This window comes from Leucoraja erinacea, chromosome 31 (genome assembly GCF_028641065.1).
Source record: "Leucoraja erinacea ecotype New England chromosome 31, Leri_hhj_1, whole genome shotgun sequence".
Lineage (NCBI taxonomy): Eukaryota > Metazoa > Chordata > Chondrichthyes > Rajiformes > Rajidae > Leucoraja > Leucoraja erinaceus.
The window spans coordinates 21,205,050-21,231,882 of record NC_073407.1 but is presented as its reverse complement, the minus strand read 5'-3'; the positions used below and the strand labels follow the sequence as shown (position 1 = coordinate 21,231,882).

The following is a 26,833-nucleotide window of genomic DNA, read 5'->3' as shown; positions in this document are numbered from 1 at the left end:
CGGCACAACTACACACCCACCACCACCCACCCTATACCCAACACAGACTAGCACCACCCACCCCTGATGCCCCAACTGCCCAGTCAGTGCACCTAGCAACCAGTACCACCCAACCAGCACCCAATATTATCCAGCACCAACCACTCAGTAACCAACACAGTCCAGCACCACCCAGCTACACCCAACCCAGTGCACCCACCACCGTAGCACCCAGTACCACTCAATGCCCAGTGGTACCAACCCAGCAACACGCACTCAAGACCCAGCACCACCCACCCAACGCCCAGTTGCACCCAATGTCCAATAACATCCAACCACCACCACCACCCACTACGAGCAACAGCCAATACCAGCAACACCAAACCAATGCCCAGTAGTGCCTACCCAATGTTCAATAGCACCTAACCCAACCAAACTCAAGGCCCAGTAGCACCCAATGCCCAGTAGCACCCAATGCCCTGTAGCACCCAATGCCCAGTAGCCCAGTAGCACCCAATGCCCTGTAGCACCCAATGCCCTGTAGCACCCAATGCCACCAAGACCAACCCAATGGCCAGCGGCGCCCACCCGACGCCCAGCCTTGTTTACCCGTCGCCGCGGCAACACCCGTCGCCCCCTGAGCACCGGCAGCAGGTACGGCCACTTCACAACCACGCTCTCTGTTCCCATCCCCAAACCATGTTCTGCCAAACACGCGGCCGGCTGTTGTAAAATACAGGGGTTTCCGAAGGTCAGTGTGTGAGAGGCGCTGGCGTCGTGTGGGAGGGAGGGAGGGACAGGGGGAGGAGGCGGTTCTCCTGCAGAGTTTCTCAATCTTTGACCAAAGGCAATGAGACAGACCATCTAAGGAGAGGGCAGTAAAAAACTTAACCGTGTGACTATGAAATCGGATTCACATCTGGACCAGATATAGATCAGCGTACGGATGGCAAATCTCCTTCCTGAAGACATGAGTGAACAAGGTGCAGGAAACAACTGCAGGTGCTGGTTTAAATCGAAGACAGTCACAAAATGCTGGAGGAACTCAGCGGGGCAGGCAGCATCTCTGGAGAGAAGGAATGGGTGACGACGTTTCGGGTCGAGACCATTTCTTCAGACTCTAGGTCCGTTACCACGTTAAGGTGCGTTTTACATTAATCTCAACTTTCAGCTTCACTTTACTCAAAATGTTTTTTTATGCCAGATTAATTTAAATAACGCCAGCTGCCCAAATGGGATTTAAATTGTGTCTTATAATCAACAATCCAGACCTTTGAATACTCATCTGATAATTTAAGAACAGTACCCCATTGAACTGCACTGTACCATCCATGCCACACAAAGCAATGTTAAGGTAGTTATCTAAAAACTTGGTCAGCTTCTTCCCCTCTGTCATCGGGCTTCTGGGTGGTCCTTCCGAATCCTAGAGCACTGTCTAATTCATCTCTATCCCCATTGCAGATACAATTTGTTTAAGGCATTGATGCACCTCAATGCTGAGAACTATATTCTGCGCTCTGTATCTTCCTCTTTGCTCTATATATTGTACTTCAGTTTGACTTGATTGTATTTATAATCAAGACCATAAATAGACTTGAAATCTTGATTTTATTCCTTTACTTGGGCAACCAGTGTATTGATGGTGAATTTCATCATCAATGTCTGCATTTGCTGAGAGGCAGGTCCCTAAACGACGGTAGAGGCTCACATTGTACAGGGTCTTGCTGGACACTGTTTAGAGAATTGAATGTAATGTTCACCTTCTTATATCCTTCAGTGAATTGCAGCACCACTACTGCGGTTAAGAATTACCTTGGTTTTGAAATAGAGACAACCTCGGTTGAATAGGTTAGCTTTAGTTCTATAGATTGCATCCACTTGAATGCCTTAAATATGCAGGTGCTGTTGCTTATATGAGATTGCTAACCATGGTGGATATGCTTGCATTTGAGAATATTGGTATATCACCGTGTTTACAAGCACAAGAACACATTCAGACGTGATTATTTTAATAGATCCATGGAGCTGCAGATGCTGGAATTTTGTGCATTAAAAGACAACGGAACTAGATGCTGGAATTTTGTTCCTGATTCTTTTAATTATAGGAATGGTGCATTCTTCGTTAATTAAAATTATGGCCTAAAAGTGTTTAACTTGGTTCTGCACGGGTTCTTGCATTTTATCTATGTTCAGAGCAGTGCTTCTGCCCAGTGTGCAATTTATTTGTACCCCCCCCCCCCCCCCCCCCCCCCCCCTGGTTCTAGACTCCCCCAACATCGGGAACATGTTTCCTGCCTCTAGCGTGTCCAAGCCCTTAACAATCTTATATGTTTCAATGAGATGCCCTCTCATCCTTCTAAACTCTAGAGTGTACAAGCCCATTCTGCTCCATTCTCTCAGCATATGACAGTCCCACCGTCCCGGGAATTAACCTTGTAAACCCACGCTGCACTCCCTCAATAGCAAGAATCTCCTTCCTCAAATTAGGAGACCAAAACTGCACACAATACTCCAGGTGTGGTCTCACTAGGGCTCTGTACAACTGCAGAAGGACCTCTTTGCTCCTGTATTCAATTCCTCTTGTAATAAAGGCCAACATGCCATTCGCTTTCTTCACTGCTGCTGTATGTACCTGTGCTGTACCTGATGCAGGTCCCCCAGACTTGTACTTCCTTGAACTAAATAATGACCATGTCCACAAGGTCCCAGCATCTTCAGTCCCTGTTTGTACTTGCCCCTTGTTTCCCAAAGGTTTTTGACGCCACAAAATTTTAACTTATCGAAGATCAAATGTGTGGTGTTATGTCTGTCTTGAAGCTGTTGTGGCACTGTAATTTCCTGTAAAGGATTATTAAAGGTTATTCTATTCTATTCTATTCTATTCCCCTTTTCCCAACTTGACGCCCAATTCGATCAGTCCCTGTGACGTCACTGCACCGTGTGACGTCGCTGCCCTATGTGACGTAATCGTCCTGTGTGACGTCGCTGCCCTATGTGATGTAATCGTCCCGTGTGACGTCGCTGCCCTGTGTGACGTAGATCAGTCGCTGTGACGTCACTGTCCAGTGTGACGTCGCTGCCCTGTGTGACGTAATCGTCCCGTGTGACGTGCGCATTCGCCCCGCCCACTGATTTGCATAGCCCCGACGTGGCACTGCGTGGCGCCGCGGTGTGTTGTGGGAGCCGGGTTGGCTCCGCCCCCCTAGCGGCGGGGCAGCGAGTAGCATTTCCGGCGGCGAGGCCGAGCGGCGGCAGCGGCACCAACATGGGGCAGACCGACATCATGGGCACGGCCGAGGACGTCGCCGACCAGGTACCGGCCCTGGGACCGCACCCCACCCGTCCGGGGAGCCGAGCTCCTACACCGCGGCGGGCCGAGGGCCGAGGGCCGAGCTCCAGGCCTCACTCCCTGACCACCCACCCGCTCCTCCCTCAGTCCCGGCTCCAGGCCTCAGCCCTCCCGGACCCTCAGCCTTTACGGTTCGGGCCTCGACCCGTTTGTCTGTCTCTGTCAGTCTGAAGAAGGGTTTCGGCCCGAAACGTTGCCTATTTCCTTCGCTCCATAGATGCTGCTGCGCCCGCTGAGTTTCTCCAGCTTTTTTGTCTACCTTCGATTTTCCAGCATCTGCAGTTCCTTCTTAAACACAACTGTTCCCGGCCCAGTCCCATGGCTCCCCGTCAATGGGCTCCAGTCGTCAGCCAGCACCAGATCCCCAGGCTCTCCCCGGCCTTGGCACCTCAATCCCCCGTCAACATTGCCCACAAACCCCGCAGTGCCGATCCCAAGGCTCAGCCCGTATCTCCCCTCTCTCCTGCCCAGGCCCCCTCTTGCCCCGCCGAGCGATCCCAACTCTTCCCTCCCTCCCTGTTGGCCAGACTGTCCACCACTAGCGCAGGAATCTCAACCGCACCTTGTCCGAGAGCCCGTTAAAATTAATTCCATTGATGTCGGCTATAACTGCAAAATAAAAGCTTAATTATAGTAATATTGTTCAATATTCCGCGATAACAGCGAAGGCACGAATTTGTTAAACCTTTTACATTAGGAGTGTAAATTCTAATGTTAATTTGTATTTATCTACATTCCTGTTGTACAATTAAAATCCCAATGTAAACGTATCCTTGTGAACGCATCGTCAAATCAGTTTATTGTCGCACAAGTAAAGTGAGAGACGGGAAAAACGATAATCTTGCTTGGAGCAACATTACCGGCACATAGACTCAGACAATACACAAAACATAAACTATACAAGGCTGAATGAAATAGACTACAAAAACAAAACATTAGTGTAAACATAATTAGAAAACAAGCCCGCAGGAATGCAAGAGGTGCTCCTAATGTGTGTAGGAAGGAACTGCAGATACTGGGTTAAACCAAAGAATGACACAAAAAGCTGGAGTTACCCAGCGGGTTGGGCAGCATCTCTGGAGAAATGGAATAGGTGACGTTTTGGGTCGAGACCCTTAAGTCTGAAGAAAGGTGCTTCTTATTTGTTCCGTTGCTGATGTAGGATTAGGGTCATGCAAGCCAGTTAAAAAAAAATCTTAAAGTTGTTGGAAAATAAGTTCCTGAACTTGGTGGTGTGAGATTTCTTCAGGTTCTGTAGCACCTGCCGATGGGTAGCAGTGAGAAGACGGTATTGGTGAGAATGAAATATGGTGCCTTTTTGAAGCAGCACCTCATAGATGCTATCAGTGGTGGGTAGGGCTATGCCTGTTATGGACCATGTATTCCCATGCTGTGGAATTGCAGTACCACGTATGCTGCATTCTGTCATGATAATTTCTTCTGCAGACGTTGGGTAACATAAATCTCTTTTAACTACTTCGAAAATGACAATGTGAAGCGCCTCTTTTGTGATTACATTTATGTGCCTGGCCAGGGCGCATAAATGTAAGCAGCCAGGGATTTGAGCTACTAACTCTCTCCATTGCCAACCCACCATGCATATTGGCACGTGGACTCCCATCTACCCCATCCTGAAGTCAGTGATTAGTTTATCCATGGTTTTATTGAAGTTGACCAAGAGGTTGTTGTTCCTGCCTTAGTGGTGCTGTAGCTCTGGTTTATATATTTGTACCAAATGTTGTTTTGTTTTGTAACAGTAATAACTCGGACTGGTTCAAATTATGGTGAGTTGTTAATCCAACATGTTAGGTCATAGGAGTCACAAATATCAGGAGAAAGTTGCTGGAAATCTGAAATAAAAACAGTCAACATGTACGACGAGAGAAAGAAAGTTAAAGTTTCAGGTCAATCATATTATTGAAATGTGATAGAGGCTTTCTGCCCATAAATGTTATTTGTGAACTCAGACTGACCACAAATTACTTTTATACAACTCCGTCCTTTGAACAACTACAAAGCATCCACAAAACTCCCATACCACAAAGTATTTTTCACCCAGTGACATTCATCTAAAGTATAAGAAAGGGAATGATTAGCTTGTAGATGGCAAGGTCTCAGAAGGCATATGTAATGATCAGGTAATCTAGGTTCATTAAGATTGGTTGACGGATAAATAGTAGCTCACTGCATGAAAGAAAAACGTTCCTGTTGCTGTGAGAAAGTTTGAGCTTTAGAATTGTTTGCATTTTCTTAGTGGGCAAGTGGAATTTTGAAGGAAAGAGAACATCTTTTGTAAGTCAATTTCATCAAAGTTGCACACAGGGTGTCCAACTGCTTTCACTTGGAGGGCAAAAAGCTTTGGTTAAAGACAAAGTTAAGATTAAAATATTTTGCAGTGGGTTTGTACTAACTTCTGCTCCGGCATGCTAGTACTATCCAGAAAAAACAAATGTAAACAAATTCTGCTTTGTTTTTCTGTCTCAGCAAAATGGCATCTTAGAATTTGGGTTAGTGTTTTCTTTCATGATACCTTTGCTGCCATCAGACATAATGAAAGAAGTAGAAGCTGAATGTACAGTCTTTGACCCATGGTAGGTCGATCAAGATCCAGAAGATCTGGGTTAAGGTGGGGGGGAGAGATTTAATAGGAACCTGGGGAGCTTTTTCACACAAAGGATTGTTCTCCAGAGATGCTGGACCCGCTGAATTGCTTCAACATTTTGTATCTTTTGTAAACCAGCATCTACAGTTCTTTGTGGCATGATGCACTTTGTGATAAAAAGATTGTGGAAGATGATAAAGTTGCAAATTGTTGCTCGCGCTACAGCTCGTGTTGAATTAAATCAAGTGACGAGCTGCAGAAGCACCATAACCCAGAGCATTGCCTTTCCATTTCCTTCCACAGATGCTGCCTGACCCACTTGTGTCTCCACTTAGCTTTAAATATTTGCCAATATGTTGGTCCTGTTTTAGTTCCCAGTGTTTGCCAATATCTTGGTCCTGTTTTAGTTCCCAGACTGCTGTCCCCTTCCCGTTATATAGATAGCTGGGTTTAAGGGGGTAGAAGAGATGAATTCACCTCCATGGCAGGCTGAGTGCTGGGTTCCCAACACAGATTGCAGCATTGGAATACAACAAGCATAAGTACAATTAACATGCCATTTAACCCCAAAGACGGCGTGTTGACCACTATAAATGGCTTCATATGTATGTGAAGGCACAAAACACTGCAGTTGCTGGAAACTTGAGCAAAAAAACAACCTGCTGGAAAAATTCGGGCAGGCCAGGCAGCATCTGTGGAGGGAAATGTACAGATAACGTTTCCAATCAGGATAGGCGCAAAATGCTTGAGTAACTCAGCGGAACAGGCAGCATCTCTGGAAAAGGGGAATGGATGACGTTTCGGGTTGAGACCTTTCTTCATACTGACTATATGGGGAAAGGGAAACGAGATATAGATGGCAATATAAAGAGAGATTTGGAACAAAGAAATTAAATATATGCAAAAAAGTAACCATGATCAAAGAAACACTCCTGATGATGAGTACCAATGTTTATGACCAATTCTAAACAACTTTGTCAGTCCAGAAGTCTGATAGTTGGAGGTCCCAAGGCCAAGGTCCAGAGGTTTGGGGATAAACTCATTCCTGATCATGGTGTTGAAGGCTGCTGTAGTCGATGAATAGCATCCTGACAATCGTGTCATTATTGTCAAGGTGCTTCAGAGCTGAGAGATGGTGTCCGCTAGCACTATTTTTCGTCTGCAAATGTCAGAGGTTCCAGATAGTTCAGAAGAATTTTGTTAATGAGGGCTATCACCCCTCTTTATTTTCAGAGCACTTCATTCTGGTCCCTGTACAAGTGACTGGGCTAGGCAGTAGTCATCCAGTCTTCATTTTCCCGGGGGCTGGAATGATAGAGATTTCCGTGAAGCAGATGGGGACAGTAGACTGTTTGAAGTGATAGGTTGAAGATGTTAAATACTGTAGCAGGGATATTGGCTCAGATTTCTGACCCCATCCAAGGACTCCATCCGGGCCGGTTGCTTTCAAAGTTTACCCTCTAACACCAAGGCGAATGGGACAGAGCCAGTGGGGAATGCACCTCAGTCGATCTTTGTTTATTGGTTCAAATAAGTTGTAAAAGGTATAACGCTCATCTTGTAGAGATGCGTCAATGCCAAAGATCGCCCCTGAATGGTTTAGTGTGTAATGATATTCCAGCCCTGCCACAGTTACCTGGCATCCGGCTTGTTTTTGAACTCTCTTGCCATCCCAATGATCTTGCAGAGACCCTACTTATCTTGGAGCGTGTGGGATCATCCATCTTGTAAGCCTAGGATCTGGATTTTGGCAGAAACTGAATCTCCCTGTCCATTCTGGTTAGGATAGACCCTAATTGTCTTTGCGAATGAGTTTCTTGATGAAACCAGTGATGACTGAGGTGTACTCATTCAGGTGGATGAAGTGATCTTAAACGTGTTTTTAGTCCACTGACTCGAGGCAATTCCCCTCCACATACCACAGTGGTATTTTTCTCTTTGGTGGCACTTTGAGTTTGTCTCCGACTCTGACAGATGGTCAAAGTGGCCACAATAGAAGGTGAGGGCTGGAGCGATGGGCATACTTACTGGTGGAGCAGTAGTCAAAAATAATAATACCCCCATAGCGTTGATGGTGTTTGGGGAGTACGTTCCTGAAGTTAGTTTGAATTGAAATCACTGATGGGAATCAACAGGGCGTCACAGTTTGATGTTGAGAAAGACGACACATAGGTCTGTCCTGTATAGCACTTGAGGTTCGATAACATTGAGCTTTGTATGAATGTTCACAAGTCTGTCAGATTATAGCACTGGGGTATTATCTTGCTGAGCACTTATGCTGATGCATTAAAATTGTAAGTTTAATTAAACTTGATCAAATTCCTGTTTGTTCCAGTTCTTGCGGGTGACCAAACAGTATCTGCCGCATCTTGCCCGATTGTGTCTAATAAGTACTTTTCTGGAGGATGGCATTCGCATGTGGTTTCAGTGGAACGACCAGCGCGATTACATCGAGGTGACCTGGGGTTGTGGCTACCTCCTGGCAACTTGTTTTGTGCTGATTAATCTATTCGGGCAATTAGGTGAGTGGTAACCAACTTCCCTAGAGATCATTAATGCACTGATTTAAATGTTGATCTATTTATTTCTTTGTTTTCCATTCCCCAGGAGGATGCATCCTGATATTAAGTAGAAATTTTGTACAATACGCCTGCTTTGGACTGTTTGGAATTATCGCATTACAGGTAAGCAATTGAAGTAGTGAATGCTGTATATAGCAGGTTTGCATCAGAGACTTGTAGCGAGCGTGTGATTCCGAGATCACATTATTATTATACTCTCCAGTTTTCCAGGAATAAAGTGTATTTTGATGTTTTGGTATTCTCCACCACCACGCGGCTATCATAATACAGCAGTGACGCAGATGGTGGAGCTGCTGCCTCGTTGTACAGAGATGTTGGATGCTGACTGAGTGGATTTAATACGTTCTCCCTGTGACCACGTGGGTTTCCTCCGGGTGTTTTTGTTTCCTCTCACATCGCAAACACAAGCGACCGCTGTAAACTGGCCCTCATGGATGGGAAAGTGGGATAACACACGACTAATGTGAATGGTCAACGTGGTCTCGGTGGCTTAAGGGCCTGTTCCATGCTGTATCAGTCAATCAATCAATGATGGTGCGATGAGGAACAGTAAATCCCTGTTACTCTGTATTACTGGGACTGACCTCGGAGAGCTGTGGAAATATCAGCTTTGGCATCTTCCTCTATTTCACCTTGGTGCTGGACCGTGCTTGTGAGGCAGGATCGGACTTTGTCCTGCTATCCTCACAATAGACTGATGTGTCCTAAATAATAGAATTTTTCTTACTGGAAATAGATCTCGTATTTTGACGTTTGCTCCATACTATGTATTTCGACTTCATTCCTCGTGTTTTATTTATATTTACAAGACCCTTCTCTCAACTAAAAGGCACAATTTGGCTTTTGCATTGCAATGCCACGTTTGAATAATTGTTGTTAAAACCACTGTGAACCATGTTGTGAGGGAGTGATGTATGTGTGTTTGTTGTAGCGGACGGGAGCAAGGAATGGGATAGGGAAGAATCTTTCTATTCAATGGAGCCACAATTTGTGCTAAATGTCACCAGCACTCTCCGACCCGCAACCCTCCCTACCCCCTCCTGCCCACGTGGAGATTATATAAGGTAAATCGTTTAAAAAAAAAACATTTTTCCCAGGTGGGGTATCTCAAGGTGACATTCGAGGTGCAACGTGGAAGGATCCGGGGTGGGAGAGGATTTTTTTTTTTCCCCTCGGTTGGAATCTGAATCCTGCTGCATGAGGAAGGTGATGGGAAGGACATTTCACAACATCTCAGCATCCAGACTACTTTGATAGGCATGGCACCGAAGGCTATAGACCCGATGCAGGTAAATCACATCCGTATAGGTGGGTGCAACAGTTGGCAGGGCTGAAGGACTTGTTTCTGTCCTGCTCAACTCTAAGGCATATAGATTGGATACACTTCGGAGGAGGACTTGAGTCTCTTAAGCCAGATCTTCCATTCAATTTGTTTGTGGCTACACAAACTCAACTGCTTTGCCTATCTCCCCCTCCCCAATAAAAAATAAGTGGTCATTTGGCCCAATATGTATGCCAACTTCTGGAACAATCACTTTTCACCACTTGCTATCCTATAACATATTCTATCTCAGGTCCCCATGAACTGCCTGCTGTTTCTACAACCAGCCACCTCTGCACAAAGTAATTTACAGTAGTCCGTTAACCTGCCGAACTACCTGGCTTTAGGATGCGGGAGCAGATTGGAGCATACAAGGGCAGTTGGAGGTGATATTTAAAGTTGGGTTGCTGGAGATGTGAGGCAGCTGTTTTATGTTGTGGCTCATTGCCCTGCCCAGTATTTACCCATAAAGGAAACTGAGAACTGTAGACCTGGTTTACAACAGGACACGCTACTGTAATATCTCAGCAACTCTGGAGAACATAGACGGGTGACGTTTCAGGTTGGGACCTTACTTTGGACTCATTCGTCCATGTTCTCCAGAGATGCCATTTAACTCGCTGGGTTACTCCAGCACTTTGTCCCTTTTTGTAAACCAGCATCTGTAGTTCCTTGTTTCTACAGTGTTTACCCATTCTTGCTTCAGGAGAGTCTCCGCTACAACACCAAGAAACAAATTAATTTGCAGTTTTCTTTATTGGGAGGAAAGTCTTTAGAAACGTCACAATGCTTGTGACCATTCCAATCCCCTGTCACCCAGTGAGGCAAAGCTCCTTTCACTGGCTGTCCTTTGTGGGAACAAGATGTGAGCTCAGGTTGATGGGCACTAACTGTTCTGTTTCTTTGATTCCAGACAATCGCCTACAGCATTTTATGGGATCTGAAGTTCCTGATGAGGTAAGTCTCTTGCTAACGCTAGTGTACTCATCCCATACCCTGTACCATCTGGTCTGTCTGTATTCCTGTAATACTGCAACCTGCTCAGGGCAATATTGGACTTTGCCTCAGGAATTATTGTGCTACATTGCTGAGAGCTATATTCTGTGCTCTGTATCTTTCCCCTCCACTCTACCTATTTGCTTAATTGTACTAATGTACAGTATTAACTGTTTTGAAGGGATAGCATGCGAAACAAAGCTTTTCACTGTACCTCACTCCATACACATGACAATAATGAGCCTAAATCTAAGGGTGGACAGTAAACGCTGACATCCTGAGAGTATAAACCCCTGGAATAAGCATCTTGTTGCTATCAGTGATGTACATGCACGTTCATACCTTTGAAATGTTAATACTCATATGCCAGTGTCCGAATACGTATTAATTACCTAATCCTCTCTACTCTGTCCAGGAACCTTGCACTGGGGGGTGGCTTGCTCCTCTTGCTTGCTGAGTCCCGGTCAGAAGGTAAAAGCATGTTCGCTGGTGTTCCAACAATCAAGGAGAGCTCCCCCAAGCAGTACATGCAGCTCGGGGGCCGGGTGTTGCTCATCCTGATGTTCATGACCTTGCTGCACTTCAACTCGAGCTTCTTCTCGGTAAGTCTGGAGACTAGGACACCGTGTGTAGCGAATATATTAATAACAAAAACTCATAACTTAAAATCAATTTGGAAATAAAGCAAAGTCTTGGAGTTCCAGAGCAGTTTAGTTTAGAGATACAGTATAAGAAACAGGCGAGTCCACTCCGACCATCGATCAGCCATTCACACTAGTTCTGTGTTATTCCACTTGCACATCAGCTTTCCACACACTAGGGACAATTTTACGGAGGCTGATTAACCGACAAACCCATATGTCTTTGAGATGTGGGAGGAAACTGGGAGGAAATCCATGCAGACACGGAGATCGTGCAAACTCCACAAAGCACCCGAGGCTAGGATGAAACCTGGGTCTTTGGCATTGAGGCAGCAGCCCTACCAGCAACACCAGAATAATAAAGTGATCTGTACATCAAAAACAATTTTCCTTCTGGGATTCTCTCCATTTTCTTTCCACATTTGGAACTTGCACTGTCCAAGCTGTCATACTTTGATATTTTATTAATTTCAAAATGATTCTTGTAGAAGATTATAAGATCTGGCATCTATCTCATCAACATCTTGAATTTATATAATGCTTTTAAAGTAGTCAAATATCCCGGGGTTATAATGACAACATTTGGCACCAGATCACACAATCATGAGAAAACTAGACAAGGGGAACAAAGAAGGACTTATTTCCTTGTTTTCTTTAGCAGAGAGTTCAATTAGTCTTTGACAAAAGATTTATAGTGTATTGCGTGTAAGTCTTACATCATGTGTGCAAATGGCTCTTTCAGTGATTTAATATAGTTCGATTTGTTGCTTTAAAATAGTATTCTGGGCATTTGGGTGTGAAGCGGTGAACTTTGCCCAGTACTCAGTGAAGGTTCTTCAAGTCGTACAGCCTGGTGAACATTTACATTCCTCTGTTTAAGAAGGAACTGCAGATGCTGGAAAATCGAAGGTACACAAAAAAGCTGGAGAAACTCAGCGGGTGCAGCAGCATCTATGGAGCGAAGGAAATAGGCAACGTTTCGGGCCGAAACCCTTCTTCAGACCCATTTACATTCCTCTGTTTGACTTCTAACTTTAATTTTATAGCTTTTTTGTTTTCTTTCTAATTCCCTCTACTCCATGACCAGGTGACCTCTACGGCTTACCCCCATGGCAACGCTGGCTTCATCGATCGGAGAATCCATTCCCCTCCCACTTCCAACTGATGCATTCTCTCTCAATTCTGACAAGGAGTCTTTGACCTGGAAGGTTACCTCTGTTTCTCTCAAGTGAAGAATCTCTGTAACTCTGTTTCTCTCTCCACAGATGCTACCTGATATGCTGTGTTTTCCAGCATTTTCTGTTTATATTTGAGATTCTTCACTTGTCTGCTTGTGTTGTTCTGATTCAATGAGCAATGTCCGTTCATTCCTGGGGGCATTGAACCTCCTTAGTTTAATTGTTGGATCTGTGATGAGGTATTTATTTTGAACGGTTGTTTATGTCCCTGATTTCCTTTGGGGGGGGAAAAAAAATCCAAAATCGAGAGATCGTGTATTCGGAAGCCAATCCATGAGTTGAACCATTTTGCGAGGATGTTAAGATCCTGGTAGATCAGAGTTAGCTTGCATCCATCAAAGGGAGAGAACAAGGGGTTGGAATCATGAATGATTTGGGTAGAAGTAAGGTAATTGGTAGAATGATTGGGGAAGATTTGGGAGGGAGAACCCCCAAGTGGTGGGAGTCTAGAACCTGTCTGAAAGGATGGTGGTGACAGAAACCTTCATAGATTAACTCGCCCAAATTAAGCCCATGTGAACACCTAGTGCTATAACTACAGAGCTACAGGTGGAGAGCCAGGAATTGGACTTAATCTAAATAGTTATTTTCTCAACACAGACCTGAAGGACCGTATACCTCTTCCAGCGTCCTTCCCCTATGTGATAACGCACAGATAGGGCTGGCAACAGTTGGCGGATTTCTTCGTTGAGCTCGATACATAAAAGGTTTTATGTTTATAAGTTTTAGGAGCAGAATAAGTCTACTCCACAATTCAATAGACTGCCTATCAAGTCTACTCCACAATTCAATCACGGCTGATCCGTCGTTCCCTCTCAACCCCATTCTTCTGCCTTTGCCCCGTAACCCTTGCAAATAAATGATTATGTGGCTGAGACTAAGAATAAAGGCCTTCATTGTAAAAAAGGGGAAATGGACAAGGCCAAGCCTTGATGTCAGGGAATTGTGCAGCATTTGGCCCATGGTGCCCATTCAATCAACTGCACTTCCCATCAGTTCTGTGGTTCTGCAATTTTTTAATGACTTAATACCCTTTGAAGTTCTTGAATCTGGCTTGCCATCCTTGCAAGCAACACAACATCCTTATGCTTTTATTAAGATCTGTAAATTCCCTCCTGTAACTTCTGGTTATTTTGCCAATTACCTTAAATATACTTGTCCTGTATTTATACATACAATTCTGCAACTAGAATTGTAGAGAGATGCCACAGCCATGCCTGCTAAAAGACCCTACAGCTTCTAAGTTTCCCAGACCATCAAACATCCATTTGCACTAATCGTGCATAGATCCTATTCTCGTTATTGTCCCCACTTCTATCTACGAACTGCATGCAATTTACAGTGGCCATTTAACCAACCGACTTGCATGTCTTTAGGATGTTGGAGAAAATTGGAATAGTTGGAGGAAGCAGGGTGAACGTGCGAACTCCACACAAACAACACCTAGTTCTATGAGCGGCGCCACTGTGGAGTGACTAATAGAGCCACAGTTCTATGATATCATCTCCTTGTGGCTGAATAGCCTGCTGACCCATGCTACTAGCTTGAAAGACTAAAATAGTGGTACTTACTGAACAATTGTAGTCAGAATCTGCATAACAGGGCTCAAAAATAGTTATAATCCACATTAAAAATGATTATTCCATTCATTCTTGCAATATGTTTGACTTTGATTGTTTCCACACAGATTATCCAGAATGTGGTGGGAACAGGATTGATTGTCCTGGTAGCGATTGGCTTCAAGACCAAGCTGGCGGCTCTGACCCTGGTCATCTGGCTCTTTAGCCTCAACCTCTACTTCAATGCGTTCTGGACTGTCCCCACTTACAAGCCCATGCACGACTTCCTCAAGTATGACTTCTTCCAGAGCATGTCTGTGATCGGGGGGCTGCTCCTCGTGGTGGCCTTGGGCCCCGGTGGTGTCTCTATGGATGAGAAGAAGAAAGAGTGGTGATCGGTGTCAGGTCTCCAAAGCCGCAGTCCTTTCCCCTCTTCTTCCCCCTGCTCTCACCTCCCTCACCCATCCTTTTCATCCTTCTCTCCTCTCCCCCAATTTCCTCGGTGAATGCCATTTTGTACCGTTTGTGTGATTTTTGCCCAGATTTCAGTGCATTTGCATATTTGGGGGTATTTACATTTATATATATCTATATATATATATATCTATATAGTTATATATATAATATGCTCCACCTTCTTGTTTTGGTAACCTCACAGAAATTGGGCCTTAATTTTTAATTTCACCAGTCAAATATAAATTGAAATCTCACAAAAAATATTTAGAGTTCACACATTGTGTGACTGTAAAAACGTGTGAGGCCCTTTTTATAATTAAAAATAATTCAAGTAAAGCTACAATTTTGCCAGGAGGTTGAGCTCCCTTTATATATTCATGTCTTGAGAAGAACTAAGATAAGGCATTGGAATTGTTTCCTCTTAGGTTGCAATCTGTGGCTGTCGGGCTGACAAGTCATTTAATTGCTGCACATTACGTTTCAGTATAAAGGTCAAATTCTCAAAAAACGGTGGCAACAACAGCTCTGAATCTAAAAGAACACTATAGGTTGCATCAACTCTCGCCTCCCTCCCCAGCAACTTTTGTATACACGGTAATAGTTTAGGACGGGGAGATCTGGTTGGAAGTTGATGCATCCTACCCTTTTACCTACCTTTTACACTGATAATGCCAACCAATGCTTTTCAGTTCCCCTCCCCGTCCTCTCATTCCCCAGAGCAGAGGTAGGTGGTTTACGAGTCGAGCTTTTTTTTTTTTACAAAATGTGGGTTACCTAATCCAACCCGACATCTTGCAAAAGGATTGAAAGTGAGCAATGCTCGGCTGCCCGATGATTAGCATGTAGAGGAGGCCAGGCATTTTGTGAAGCTTAACAGTTATCTGGCTTGGGTCAAGAGAAATAATTGGAGCTGAGGAGAGTTCGAGGGCCCCAGAGCCAGGGGGGCTGCGAAGGAGAAATATAAAGCAGGATTCATGCCGCCATCTGGGGGAAAAGCTTACGTGCGAGTGTAGCTCAGTTCTGTCGCACTTGTGTCTACACATGCACTGGATTGGATTCGATTGTGATATTTCAATCCATCTTCCGTTGCTGGAAATCCTGCTGTCACTCTCCATGGAAAACTGCTCCCTTGTTTGAAGCCCTGTGCCCACAAACCTATGTTCTAACAATAGAGTACTCCCTTCCAAAGGATGAAGCCAAATTACAATGGCCGCCATCATATCTAAGTGTTTGGATTTGCGTGAGGAAACATGACAGTGACTGGGATCCTGAATTTCTAAATGAAGACTGATCATGTTAATGATATTTTACCTTCACTGCCCCCAGTGTCAATCAGCTGTGTGTGTGTCTCAGATGAACATGTGGGCGCACACACTGAATTCCAAAGTGTAAATCTTGGTCTTGCTCTCCAAGATGCTACTGTTTAACTAATGTTGCCATCTCCCACAGCTGTCCTGAGTTCTGTTATTTGTGGTCCACAGAAAACCAGTTAGAGAGTCCAATTGCCAAGTAGTGCCAGTAAAAAAAAGTTGGTAAAGTACAACAAAATATTCTTGTGCAGTTGCCCTGGTCACTGTAACTCCTGCAGGAAGGTGTTTATGGAACATAGTCTGGGAGTGGGATCAGGGATAGGCTTGGGTACAATGCTTTCTGCATTCAACTAGCCACCTGGCACACATTGTTCACACTCGCACATGACAAGTTGTTAGCCAGCAGCTTTGGGATTGGAAATCCTTGACAAATTTCAAGGCGCTGGGAGAGAGGTTATTTATATAATGCAGCAATAAAGATGGACTCATGCTCTGAAACCACTGTGGAGTAACCTGTCAGTATTAGTCAATGTGCCTGACTGGGTGGGGGAAGAGGAGAAACTGCATTCAGCTGGAAAACTGTTCAAGCAGGTCTGTATTTTTTGTTGTTTTTTTTTTTGACACGCATCAAGTATGAGTTCCTGGAAGAGCTAACTGAGCTCTCCTGCCTTAACCCAAGGGCAACGCGAGTTTGTTACCTTCAGAAATTGTGTTGATGAGTTTTAGTTGTTGAAATAAAAGCTTTGATTCCCTTCCCCACCCTTCCACATTGTTGCCGTGTGCAATTCTTTATTTCAATTTAGCAGGTTCTACAGAACTGAATGTGTGGAATTAATAGGGGAATTCTATCATTCGTAAACATTTAGTGACTGCTGGTTTACCAAGGAAAGACACAAAATGCTGGAGTAACTCAGCAGGTCGGGCAGCATCCCTGGAGAACATGGATAGTGGCCTGAAAAGTCACCTATTCATGTTCTCTAGGGATTCATTGAGTTACTCCAGCATTTTGTGTCTTTCCTTGGTAAACCAGCAGTCACTAAATGTTATTCATAAACATTATTCAATAGCACTTCCCGTTCCCAACCAGCAGAACAAGAGCAGTAATCAGATGAGTTTTCCTCTCATTTTCCCAAACTGCATTTGTTACTGTACTCGTACACCGAATGGCATTATTACCGTTGTCCATCCTTATTTTATGCCTCTAAGTTGCAGCTCACTGCCTTTACAAGGAGACAAAGTCAACAGATTCACTTCTTTCAGAATATTTAAGTTTAATTATGTGAACCTGCATCTTTCATTGTTATTTATACCAAATTCTTTCATTTATTGGCTAGACTTAGATTCCTCAACTGCTCTAGTTTAATTTGAACCAAAGCTCTGGCTTGGTGTTCAGATTTCTAGATGACTAGCCCAATAACATAGCAACCTGTCTCAGTGAGTCTGGACACTTTTAAAACAGATGGGATTATGTGAAGACAAGAAACTGCTTATGCTGGCTTACAAAAAAAAGCGCTGGAGTGACTCATTTGGACATGCAGCATCTCTGGAGGGCATGGATGGGTGATGTTTCTGGTCAGGACCTATAAACATTTTTTCACAGCTTCTCAAAAGACCATATTTTAATAAAACACTCTGCTTATTGCATTTACCAGATCAATTTTACTTTCTATACAAAAATTGTACAGTTATCAGCATGCATTCTCCGTGGCAGGCAGCTGACGTGTCGACAATGTAGAGTTCCATTATCCAGATTTGTTCTAAAACTTAATGCCATTGTTAGATTTTCCAGGATGTTGTTTCTTCAATTTCTTTTTAATATAAGGATTTTGTTGTGGCTACAAAAAAAAAGGGAGAGGGTAGGTGAGAGAATGGCTATCATAAGATTGCCTGACTACACAGCACAGGAACATGTCCTTCAGCCCACAATGTCTGTATTTCAAACATGATGCCAAGACCATAACTGATCTACCTGCCCATAATCCACATTAAGCCCATGCTGACCATAACACACCCAGTCACACTAGTTATATTTTATCCCACTCTGGCCACCTTTTGGGATGTGGTAAGAAATCAGAGCACCTGGAGGAAACCCATGCAGTCAGTGAAAACGTGCAAACTCCACACTTGAGGTCAGGGTTGAACTTGGGTCTCTGACAACTATGCCACCCAATAACTAAATGAAAATTGTTACTTCGATTCTTCACTGCAAGACAAAAAGTCACGGGGCTAACCAGCTCCTCAGCCAGCTTTTGCCAAGCAGATCATGATTTATCACCATCCAGCTCCCATTAAAAAGTCAACTTACTCTCGAAAGTTACAAATTGTTCAAATGCCATTATTGTTGATAGCTGTTCAAAATGTCACTGCAATTTTGCATGCCAACAAGTTTCCTTCTTTTTTTTCCCCCCCAAAGTGTTCGTTTTGGATGATCTGCTGGATTTTCTCAGATGAAACTAGGTCTTTGTACTCTTTAGTTCAATAGAATCATACAGCACGGAATTGGGCCCTTGTCTAAGATGCCCCATCTACACTCATCCCACCTGCTTCACTTAGTTTGGCTCATGGCTAGAAGGCTTCCTTCACACACACGTTAGAATGAATTACACTTCTCACCTGCACCCTGAAAGCACCGTTTCTCACCAGCACATTGAATAGAAAGCAAGAACAACATTGGGGATACACCCTTCTCACAACCAAGTTGCAATAAATGCTCTTCTGTACTTCTAAGCTCCAACACCTGTTCTTGTCCTGTACTGTTCTAGTTGGTTTAAGAATAAAAGATGTGAATGGAGGAATACGAAACAGGAAAAGCAAAATCCTAATTAGACTGATCAGAGTGGGCGGCACAGTGGTAGAGCTGCTGCCTCACAGCGCCAGTGACCCAGGTTCGATCCCGACCACAGTGCTGTGCAGAGTTAGTACGCGCTTCCTGTGGGTTTTTTTCCGGGTGCATCAGTTTACTCCTACACTCCAAAGATGTGCAGCTTGGTACGTTAATTGGTTGCTGGAAATTTTCCCAAGTGTACGTAGGACTAGTGTCCGGGTATAACAATATTTAAAAAACACTTGAACTGGGTACAAGGATAGGAAAGGCATAGAGGGATATGGGCCAAATGCAGGCACATGGGGCTAGCTTAGATGGGGCATCTTGGTTTACATAGAGAAGTTGAGCCATAGGGCCTGTTGCTGACTCCGCGACTTAAGGCAGAGATCGATGTAGGTTCTTCATTAGTACGGGTGTCCGGGGTTATGGGATTGCGAGGGATAGGTAGTTCAGCCATGATTGAGTGGGAGTGGACTTGATGGGCCGAATGGCCTAAATCTGATCCTATAACTAATGGGCTCTAACCACGATTGAACAACATACTAAGGGGTCTACAATGGGCTAAAGGGGCTGAGTAGTCTCTAACTGTATCACGGACTCAAGAAATTAAACAGTTCTGCTACTATCTTACTCCTGGCCAGCAGAGAAGCAATGCTTACGTGTTTCCGTTTCCTTGGCGCCTGTGTCACAACGTCCATCTTATCATCGTCATTTTGCTCGTTTGGGAGTTCATTCATTTCAGCCTCTTCCCCAGGTGCTTCTTGTCTGCTGAACACCTTCTCTGAAAGGCAAACCGTCAACCGTTACAGCAAAAAGAGTTCGCCAAGAAAGGAAAATAATAGCACTGAAGTAACTCAGCCAGTGAGACATCTGTGGAGGGAATGGACAGATGATGTTTCTGGTCGGGACCCTTCATCGATCTGAAGAAGGGTCGGCAACGTTGCCTGTCCATGTTCTCCAGAGATACTGCCTGACCCGCTGAGTTACTCCAGCACATTGCATTTTTCTTGTAAACCAGCATTTGCATTTCCTCCCGTCTCGAACAGGAGCTGGACTAATACTAGTGGAGAGACACTTAAAAACTCAGGGTGCTGATGAAGGAATTGGAATTAAGGCAATGGGGCAACTTTGAGGGGTTACTTTGACCGAGACAGAAAGCTGGGGCAGTGATTAAGGACGAACAGTGTGAGGCTAGCGATTATCAGGCAATAACAGTACAATGCTGGAACATACATGTGGAGAGGAAAGGGCCAGAGAAATATGGGTCAAACACAGGCAGGTGGGACTAGTGTAGATGGGCATCTTGGTCAGCATGGGCAAGTCGGGCCAAAGGGCCTGTTTCTGTGCTGTTTGACTCTATCACCCTACCTGTTAAATTATCATTGACTGCATAACTTTACCAATTGAACCAAAAGTTACGTTTTATAAAGAGATTACGGAAACAAGTGTTGTCTTTACGGTGAGAATTTTTTATTACAGTCTGAAATTGAACTAATATGACCTGGAATTGACTGCCTGAAAGGTGAGTGGGAAGAGACCGTAGTATTAATTAGATGGGTTTAGTTTAGTGTCACATGTGCCTAGGCACAGTTAAAAACGTTTTAGTTGCGTGCGGAGAAAAACTATACACGATTACAATCAAGCTGTCCAGTGTAGAGACAGGATTAAGGGAATATCTTTCAGTGCAAGATAAAGTCTGATGACAGATTGCCCGAGGCTCGCTAATGAAATAGATGATAGGTCAGGACTGCTCACTAATTGAAAAGAAAAATTTACAAGTCAATGGGAGAACACTCAGGGTACGGGGCAAATTAGGAAAAGCCAGCAATGTTATAATGGAGCAAACAGCCTCCTTCACTATAACAGTGGCTGAAGACTTGATCACCAGTGGGTTTGGGATACAGGTTGCAGTCTCCAAGCAGTCAGGGGCTGGGCACATGCTCACCTGGGTACAGGTCGCTCAAACTATCCTCCGAGCCGGCACTCTCGCTCCCACTCTCATCCGGCTCCCAGAACTTGGATTTGTGACGAGGTTTCCGATCAGAGTCGCGATTCCGTTTTTGCTTTTGGGACAGGCACGCTGGGACGAAGGGGATCCCAAGAGCCACGCACTCCTGATCTAGATAGAGGTAAAGGAAACACAGCACCAGATGAAGACAGGCCCCAAAGGCAAAGGGACCTCCACAGAAGGTGCCCCACCAGCAACAAGTTACTGGCTGGGATCCAGTCAAGGTATTAAAGTACAAAACACAAAGTGCTGGACGAACTCGGGCAGCTTCTGTGGAGGAAATGGACAGACTGGGCCGTGACCCTTCTTCAGAGTTCCTCCAGCACTTTGTGTTTTGTTGAAGATTTCAACATCTGCAATTCCTTGCGTCTGCATTCAGGGATTCAAGTTATTGAAGGGAAGTGTTTTTAACTTTAGTGTTAGAGATACAGCATGGAAACAGGCCCTTCGGCCCATCAAGTTCACACTGACTCATTCACATTAGTTCAATGCCACCGTTCACACATTGGCGGCAGTTTAGATGGCCTGCTAACCTCCAAACTCGCAAGTCTTTGAGGGGGGGAGGAAACCAGGGCACCCGGAGAAAACCCACGTGGTCACAGGGAGAACGTACAAACAGGACGCAGTCTGCAATGGATCAGCGGAGAGGAAGATACAGAGATAAGGAAATGTAAGGTGTGAAAATGGGACAAAGGGGATGAAGATCAAAGAGAAAGTAGAATGGATAATCGATAAGTAGGAGAAGGTAACAAGAAAGCAAACAGATAAAATGTAAACAAGGACAGTCAGACTAGTCGGAGAACTGGGAAGGGTGGAGAGGGAGGTAAGGCAAGGGTTACTTGAAGTTAGAGAAAGCAATGTTAATATCACGGGTGTAAACTGCACAAGCGAAACATGAGATGCTGTTCCTCCAATTTGTGCTGGACCTCACTCTGATGGAGGAGGCCCAGGACAGAAAGGTCAGTGTGGGAATGGAAGGGGGGAGTCAAAGTGTTGAGCAACCGAGAGATCAGGTAGGTTGAGGCGGACAGAGAGGATCAGTGACCCCCGATCTGAGTATTGTGTGGCAGACTCACATTTGTTCAGCGCCCGCTGATACCGTTTCCCGTTCACATGCCGGAGTACGTGTTGTGGAACCTTGTTAATGTGACGGATTGTTAGCTTACAGAACAGCTGATGTCTATATAAAAAAAACACAGGAAGAGTTAAAGGACATTTGTGCCGTTTCACTCAAATCCATACGCCCCAAACGTTTAACAGCTAATTAAATATTTTTAAGTCTAGACACCATTAAAGTGGCCGGGAATTTTAGCCAACAAGATTTCACAGTAGCAATTCAGTTTTAGTTTCGTTCAGTTGTCTCTTCTACCGAGGTGTCATGAAAAGCTTTATTGGTGCATGCTATCGTCAAAGAAAATACTTTACATAATTACAATTAAGCCATCCACAGTGTATAGGATAAAAGGATAAAGATCAATTAGTACCTCGAACAGTACAGCACTTCGGCCCACAATGTCTGTGCCAAACATGATGCCAAGACTAAAGGGCCTGTCCCACTTGGCATCACGCAGATGGAGCGCAGGGATTTTGTACATCACAAAATCCTGCAACGCCGCGCGTCACTGCGCCATGTCATCACGCACCATGCGCACATCACTGCGTGTCACGATGCGCGCGTTGTGACGCATAAATGATGTAGTGTAAATTACACGCAAATGACAGCCAAGTGGGACAGGCCCTTAACTCTCATCTGCCTGCACATGTTCCATATCCCTCCGTATCCATGTGCCTTTCAATAACTCTCTTAAATGCCACTATTCTCTCAGTCCTCCACCACCACCAAATTTAAATTGATTCATAGATTTTGGATGCCAAACACTCAGCATTGGAAATATATCATCTCTGACACAGCAATGCACTAGCATTGAAAGTCTGGATTAGTGGGACTTAAATATTGAGTGTTTGTTGGTTCACAGAGTCAATGCAGCGGGAGATGTGTTTTATATCTCACCCACACTGTGTCTGTTTTGGGAACATTTAGATGTTTAATTGCCCGGAACTTGCAATCGGATGCAACTCAAGAGTCTTGAACTTACGGGTTTTTTGTGCTGGGCACAACGTGAGGCTCGAACTGACTGTAGTTAAATGGCTCCTTCATCATCAGGCGTTGGTACTTCTTGCCCTGTGTGTAGGCCTGTAAATCAGCCAGTCGGCACGGCAACTCATGCCCAGTCAGGGAACATTTCACCTTGAGCACACCATAAACAAACAAATTTACAACCCAACACAAAACATACCAACTATTTTTTTGACTTCCATTTTTAAAAAAAAAACATTAATAAGCCAGGCTTGGCTCAGCTGTTCATATCATGACCCCCTAGCTCTGGAGGTCATAGGGTTGAAGGTCACCATTCCTGCAGGGGCAATGTTACCAGAGGGACCATGGGCTGTTCAGAGGGATACAGTCAGAAGAAGGGTTTCGGCCCGAAACGTTGCCTATCTCCTTCGCTCCGTAGATGCTGCTGCACCCGCTGAGTTTCTCCAGCATTTTTGTCTACCAGAGGGATACACCTGTCCGCTATTGACAGCAGAGCTAAGCGGAACCTCTCTGGTGAGCTGAACCAACAGCACTCTCTGATCAAGAAGCACAAGAGGGTTGTGATCTGTCTCTATGCAGTTTGTACGTATGACTCTACCCCCTAAATGACACTTCTCCTGAAGATCTCAGTGAGAGGACTTAAATATCGATCGCCCCGACTGTGATGGTTCAACTGCCCCGACCACGGGAGAAAAGGAGAGGAGGGAAGAAAATAATACGGTATTGCATTCCATCACAGTGTGCTGTAGTGGTTCTTTATGTTAATTTTTTATGTAGTTATGTGTCTTGTTGCATTATTGGTATGACTATGGAAAATCAAATTCTCTATGTATTTACGTACTTGGCTAATAAATTAATTACAATTACAATATCCTGAGAAGCAGCGAGGTCTGTGAAGCAATAATCCGGCTCATTCCTCATGATGTGCAGGACAACTTACAGCAAATTCCAGTCCTCTTCGCCATCAGGAACTGGTGCTGGGCCACACTGATTGGAAGATACGTGATGGGAACAGGCCCTTCAGCCCACCAAGTCCATGCCGACAACACTAGTTCTATGTTATCTCACTTTTGTACCCGCATGAGGGGCAAGTTGCAGAGACCAATTAACCTACAAACCTGCATGTCTTTGTAGTGTGGGAGGAAACCGGAGCGCCCGGAGAAAACCCACCCGGTCACAAGGAGAACGTGAAAACTCTGCACCGACAGCTCCAGGAGTCAGGATTGAAACTGGGTCTCTGGCGCTGTGAGGCAGCAGCTCTACCTGCTGCACCACGGTGCTGGCCCATTCTTCAACTACTGATAGCAGCTTATCCCTCCAAGCTGGTTTAGCTTTATTTTGTCACGTACACTGGGGTAGAGTGACAAGCTTTGTTTTGCATGCTACCCGCACCAATCAGATATGCCAAACATAGATACAATCAGTTCACCAGAGTGTCCACGTGATCGTGAGGAAGTTTCTCCACTCCTCCTTGACCCACCTTTGCCACGGTTGACCAGACCAGACCATCGTTCCCCAGACATTTCTGTGCCCTCATTCAGCAGGCTGGCACCTTCAACCCCGGTCTCATGCCCAAACACCCAGTCTGGGCCAGAGAATCACCTGACATTACTTCTCCCTTGTTCCTTTGTTATGCCGTGGAAGTGGCCCTTTGGAAACTTCATTAAACGAGATGCACTGCATCTGTTTTTTAGCACGAATGCTGATCTCTTCCAACCCCCCATCCCCAACTCCCCCCTTCCCCTCATCACTGTGTCCCCTCACCTTCTCCATCTTGCTAGACTACCCATCTGCCTTTACTTAAGCAGAACATTCCTAAATATCAATCTCCAGCGACCGGGTGCTTTTCGTGAAAGTCCACCTACAATGTTTACATAGAAAATAGGTGCAGGAGTAGGCCATTGTGTGGGGGAAGAACGAATTGCTGTACACATCTGTCTTTGTAGCTGGGATCACAAATTGGATCGAATGCCCTCGTCTGCTCCTAATTGGTTTGGGTTTGGTGTAGGTCTTGTAGTCTATGTCGAGCTGACCATTTAACATTTTGTAAAAACAGGTCAAACGGTGAGCTTCACGTCCGTCTTGGAGAGGGTTCCACCCCAGAGAATTCAGAGGTTTGGTGACACTCGCTTCTCTCTCACACATAGGTGTTAGTAACAAACCGAGCTGCCTGTCTTTGGACACGTTCGATGGAACGTTCAACTATCTTCTGTACAGGAGGCACAAGAGACTGACCTCCCTCCACAGAGGCTGCCTGCCCTGTCGAGTTGTTCCAGCACTCTGTGCTTGCTCCAATGTTTTCCAGGCAGCGCCTGTATCTCCAGGTTCGCCTGCAGAGAGCGGGTGTGTGTGTGTGTGTGTGTGCACACAGGTATGTGTGTGTGTGTGTGTGTGTGTGTGTGTCTGTCTGTGTGTGTGTGTGTGTGTGTGTGTGTGTGTCTGTGTCTGTGTGCACACAGGTATGTGTGTGTGTGTGTGTGTCTGTCTGTGTGTGTGTCTGTGTGTGTGTGTGTGTGTGTGTGTGTGTCTGTCTGTGTGTGTGTGTGTGTGGTGTGTGTGTGTGTGTCTGTGTGCTGTGTGCACACAGGTATGTGTGTGTGTGTGTCTGTGTCTGTGTCTGTGTGGGATAGCTGGCACTCACCCGGTTGTCGGCGCTCGGCTGCAGGGCTGGATGTTGCTGCAGGAAGGAGGCGAGGTCCTGGGGCAGAGAAGCAGCGCTCGGACCCGGCAGCGGCTCCATAGTTGCGAGGCCGATGCGATTAGTATCCAAAACAAGTCACTGGGTTTCCGGGTCAAACACGTGGAGCACCAGAGTTGCCGGAAATATGATTCACAATGCCTCCGGGTTGCAATAGGAAAATCCAAAGATCTTTGGGAAAATCTACGCCAGTCTTGGAAAACAAACGGCAATGAACGTGTGAATGTTATTGCAAATCTTAAAACCTCTTAGCCCACGCTATACTAAACAATCTCTAATATAATATCTCTACTCAAAATGCTCTAATCTCTAAACCACTCTATTTAAATGCAATTCATTTCACAAGTACCTTTTTATAAAAATAAATCAAAACATGCATTTCCATGGTGTATTTCAGAGCAATAAACTGGTCCCAAGCAAAGATCCTATAGGTATCTTTGGTCCCAAGAATGAATGTGCGTGGTGGGGGAATGAAGGGAAGTAACACTTCAGGTCAGATGGCGAGTGGGAAAGTGCCCCAATACGAGTTCATTCACACAATGTGATCCCCTTAGACTTCAATGGTTCTTTATTGTCACGGTGAAATTATTTTTGCACAACCCACAAATGCACAGTCGCCCTATTCTGGCGCCGTTTACAAAGAAAATCTCCAAAAGTCAGGTCCAAATGCTGGAAGTGCAAGTACTAGAGCGCCCCGTCTCGACCCGAAACTTTACCTGTTCCTTCTCTCCAGAGATGCTGCCTGACCCGCCGAGTTACCCCAGCTATCTCCAGTTGCTTGTGTCTAATTTCTAATGGAATGGGCGGAGGTATCGCTGGTGATAAAGACTCCCTTTGCTACACAGACGCTGACTGGATCGTTTTCTCTCGGTTTCTGGTTTTCTCTTGATGCTGGGGTTTTGCAAAGGCACGTTGTTAAGTTAATTGGCCACTCAGCATTGTATCTTTGTTAATTGGCCACGGCGTTGTATCTAGTATATTTGATTGGCAGGGGATTCAGAGTGAGAGAGAAAATGTTACAGGGAAATAACTGGGGGTGTGGGACAGAGATTCTTCATGGGCCAAAATTTCACCGTCATGAAAAAATATGCTTAGCATATAACTCTATCAGTGATACACCTCAACGGTGGAACAGGCGGAGGATGGTAACTGACCTTAGTCACAACGGATGG

The 26,833-nt window shown here is 45.0% G+C and overlaps 2 protein-coding genes across 2 annotated transcripts; one reads left to right on the top strand and one right to left on the bottom strand.

Annotated features, from left to right (window-relative positions):
- The first annotated feature begins 3,137 nt into the window (after positions 1-3,137).
- Positions 3,138-16,800, top strand: surf4 (surfeit 4). The gene is made up of 6 exons (XM_055660284.1): positions 3,138-3,292; positions 8,266-8,452; positions 8,538-8,614; positions 10,747-10,790; positions 11,245-11,431; positions 14,396-16,800. Exons 1-6 carry the CDS (start codon positions 3,245-3,247, stop codon positions 14,660-14,662), a joined length of 810 nt encoding a protein of 269 aa, XP_055516259.1. The 5' UTR covers positions 3,138-3,244; the 3' UTR covers positions 14,663-16,800.
- Positions 16,801-17,641: 841 nt separating this feature from the next.
- surf2 (surfeit 2) lies at positions 17,642-26,501 on the bottom strand. The gene is made up of 7 exons (XM_055660283.1): positions 26,378-26,501; positions 25,605-25,854; positions 22,962-23,113; positions 21,942-22,045; positions 20,803-20,976; positions 19,517-19,638; positions 17,642-17,868 (listed from the first exon to the last, which is right to left on the bottom strand). Exons 2-7 carry the CDS (start codon positions 25,701-25,703, stop codon positions 17,791-17,793), a joined length of 729 nt encoding a protein of 242 aa, XP_055516258.1. The 5' UTR covers positions 25,704-25,854; positions 26,378-26,501; the 3' UTR covers positions 17,642-17,790.
- Between the last annotated feature and the right edge of the window lie 332 nt (positions 26,502-26,833).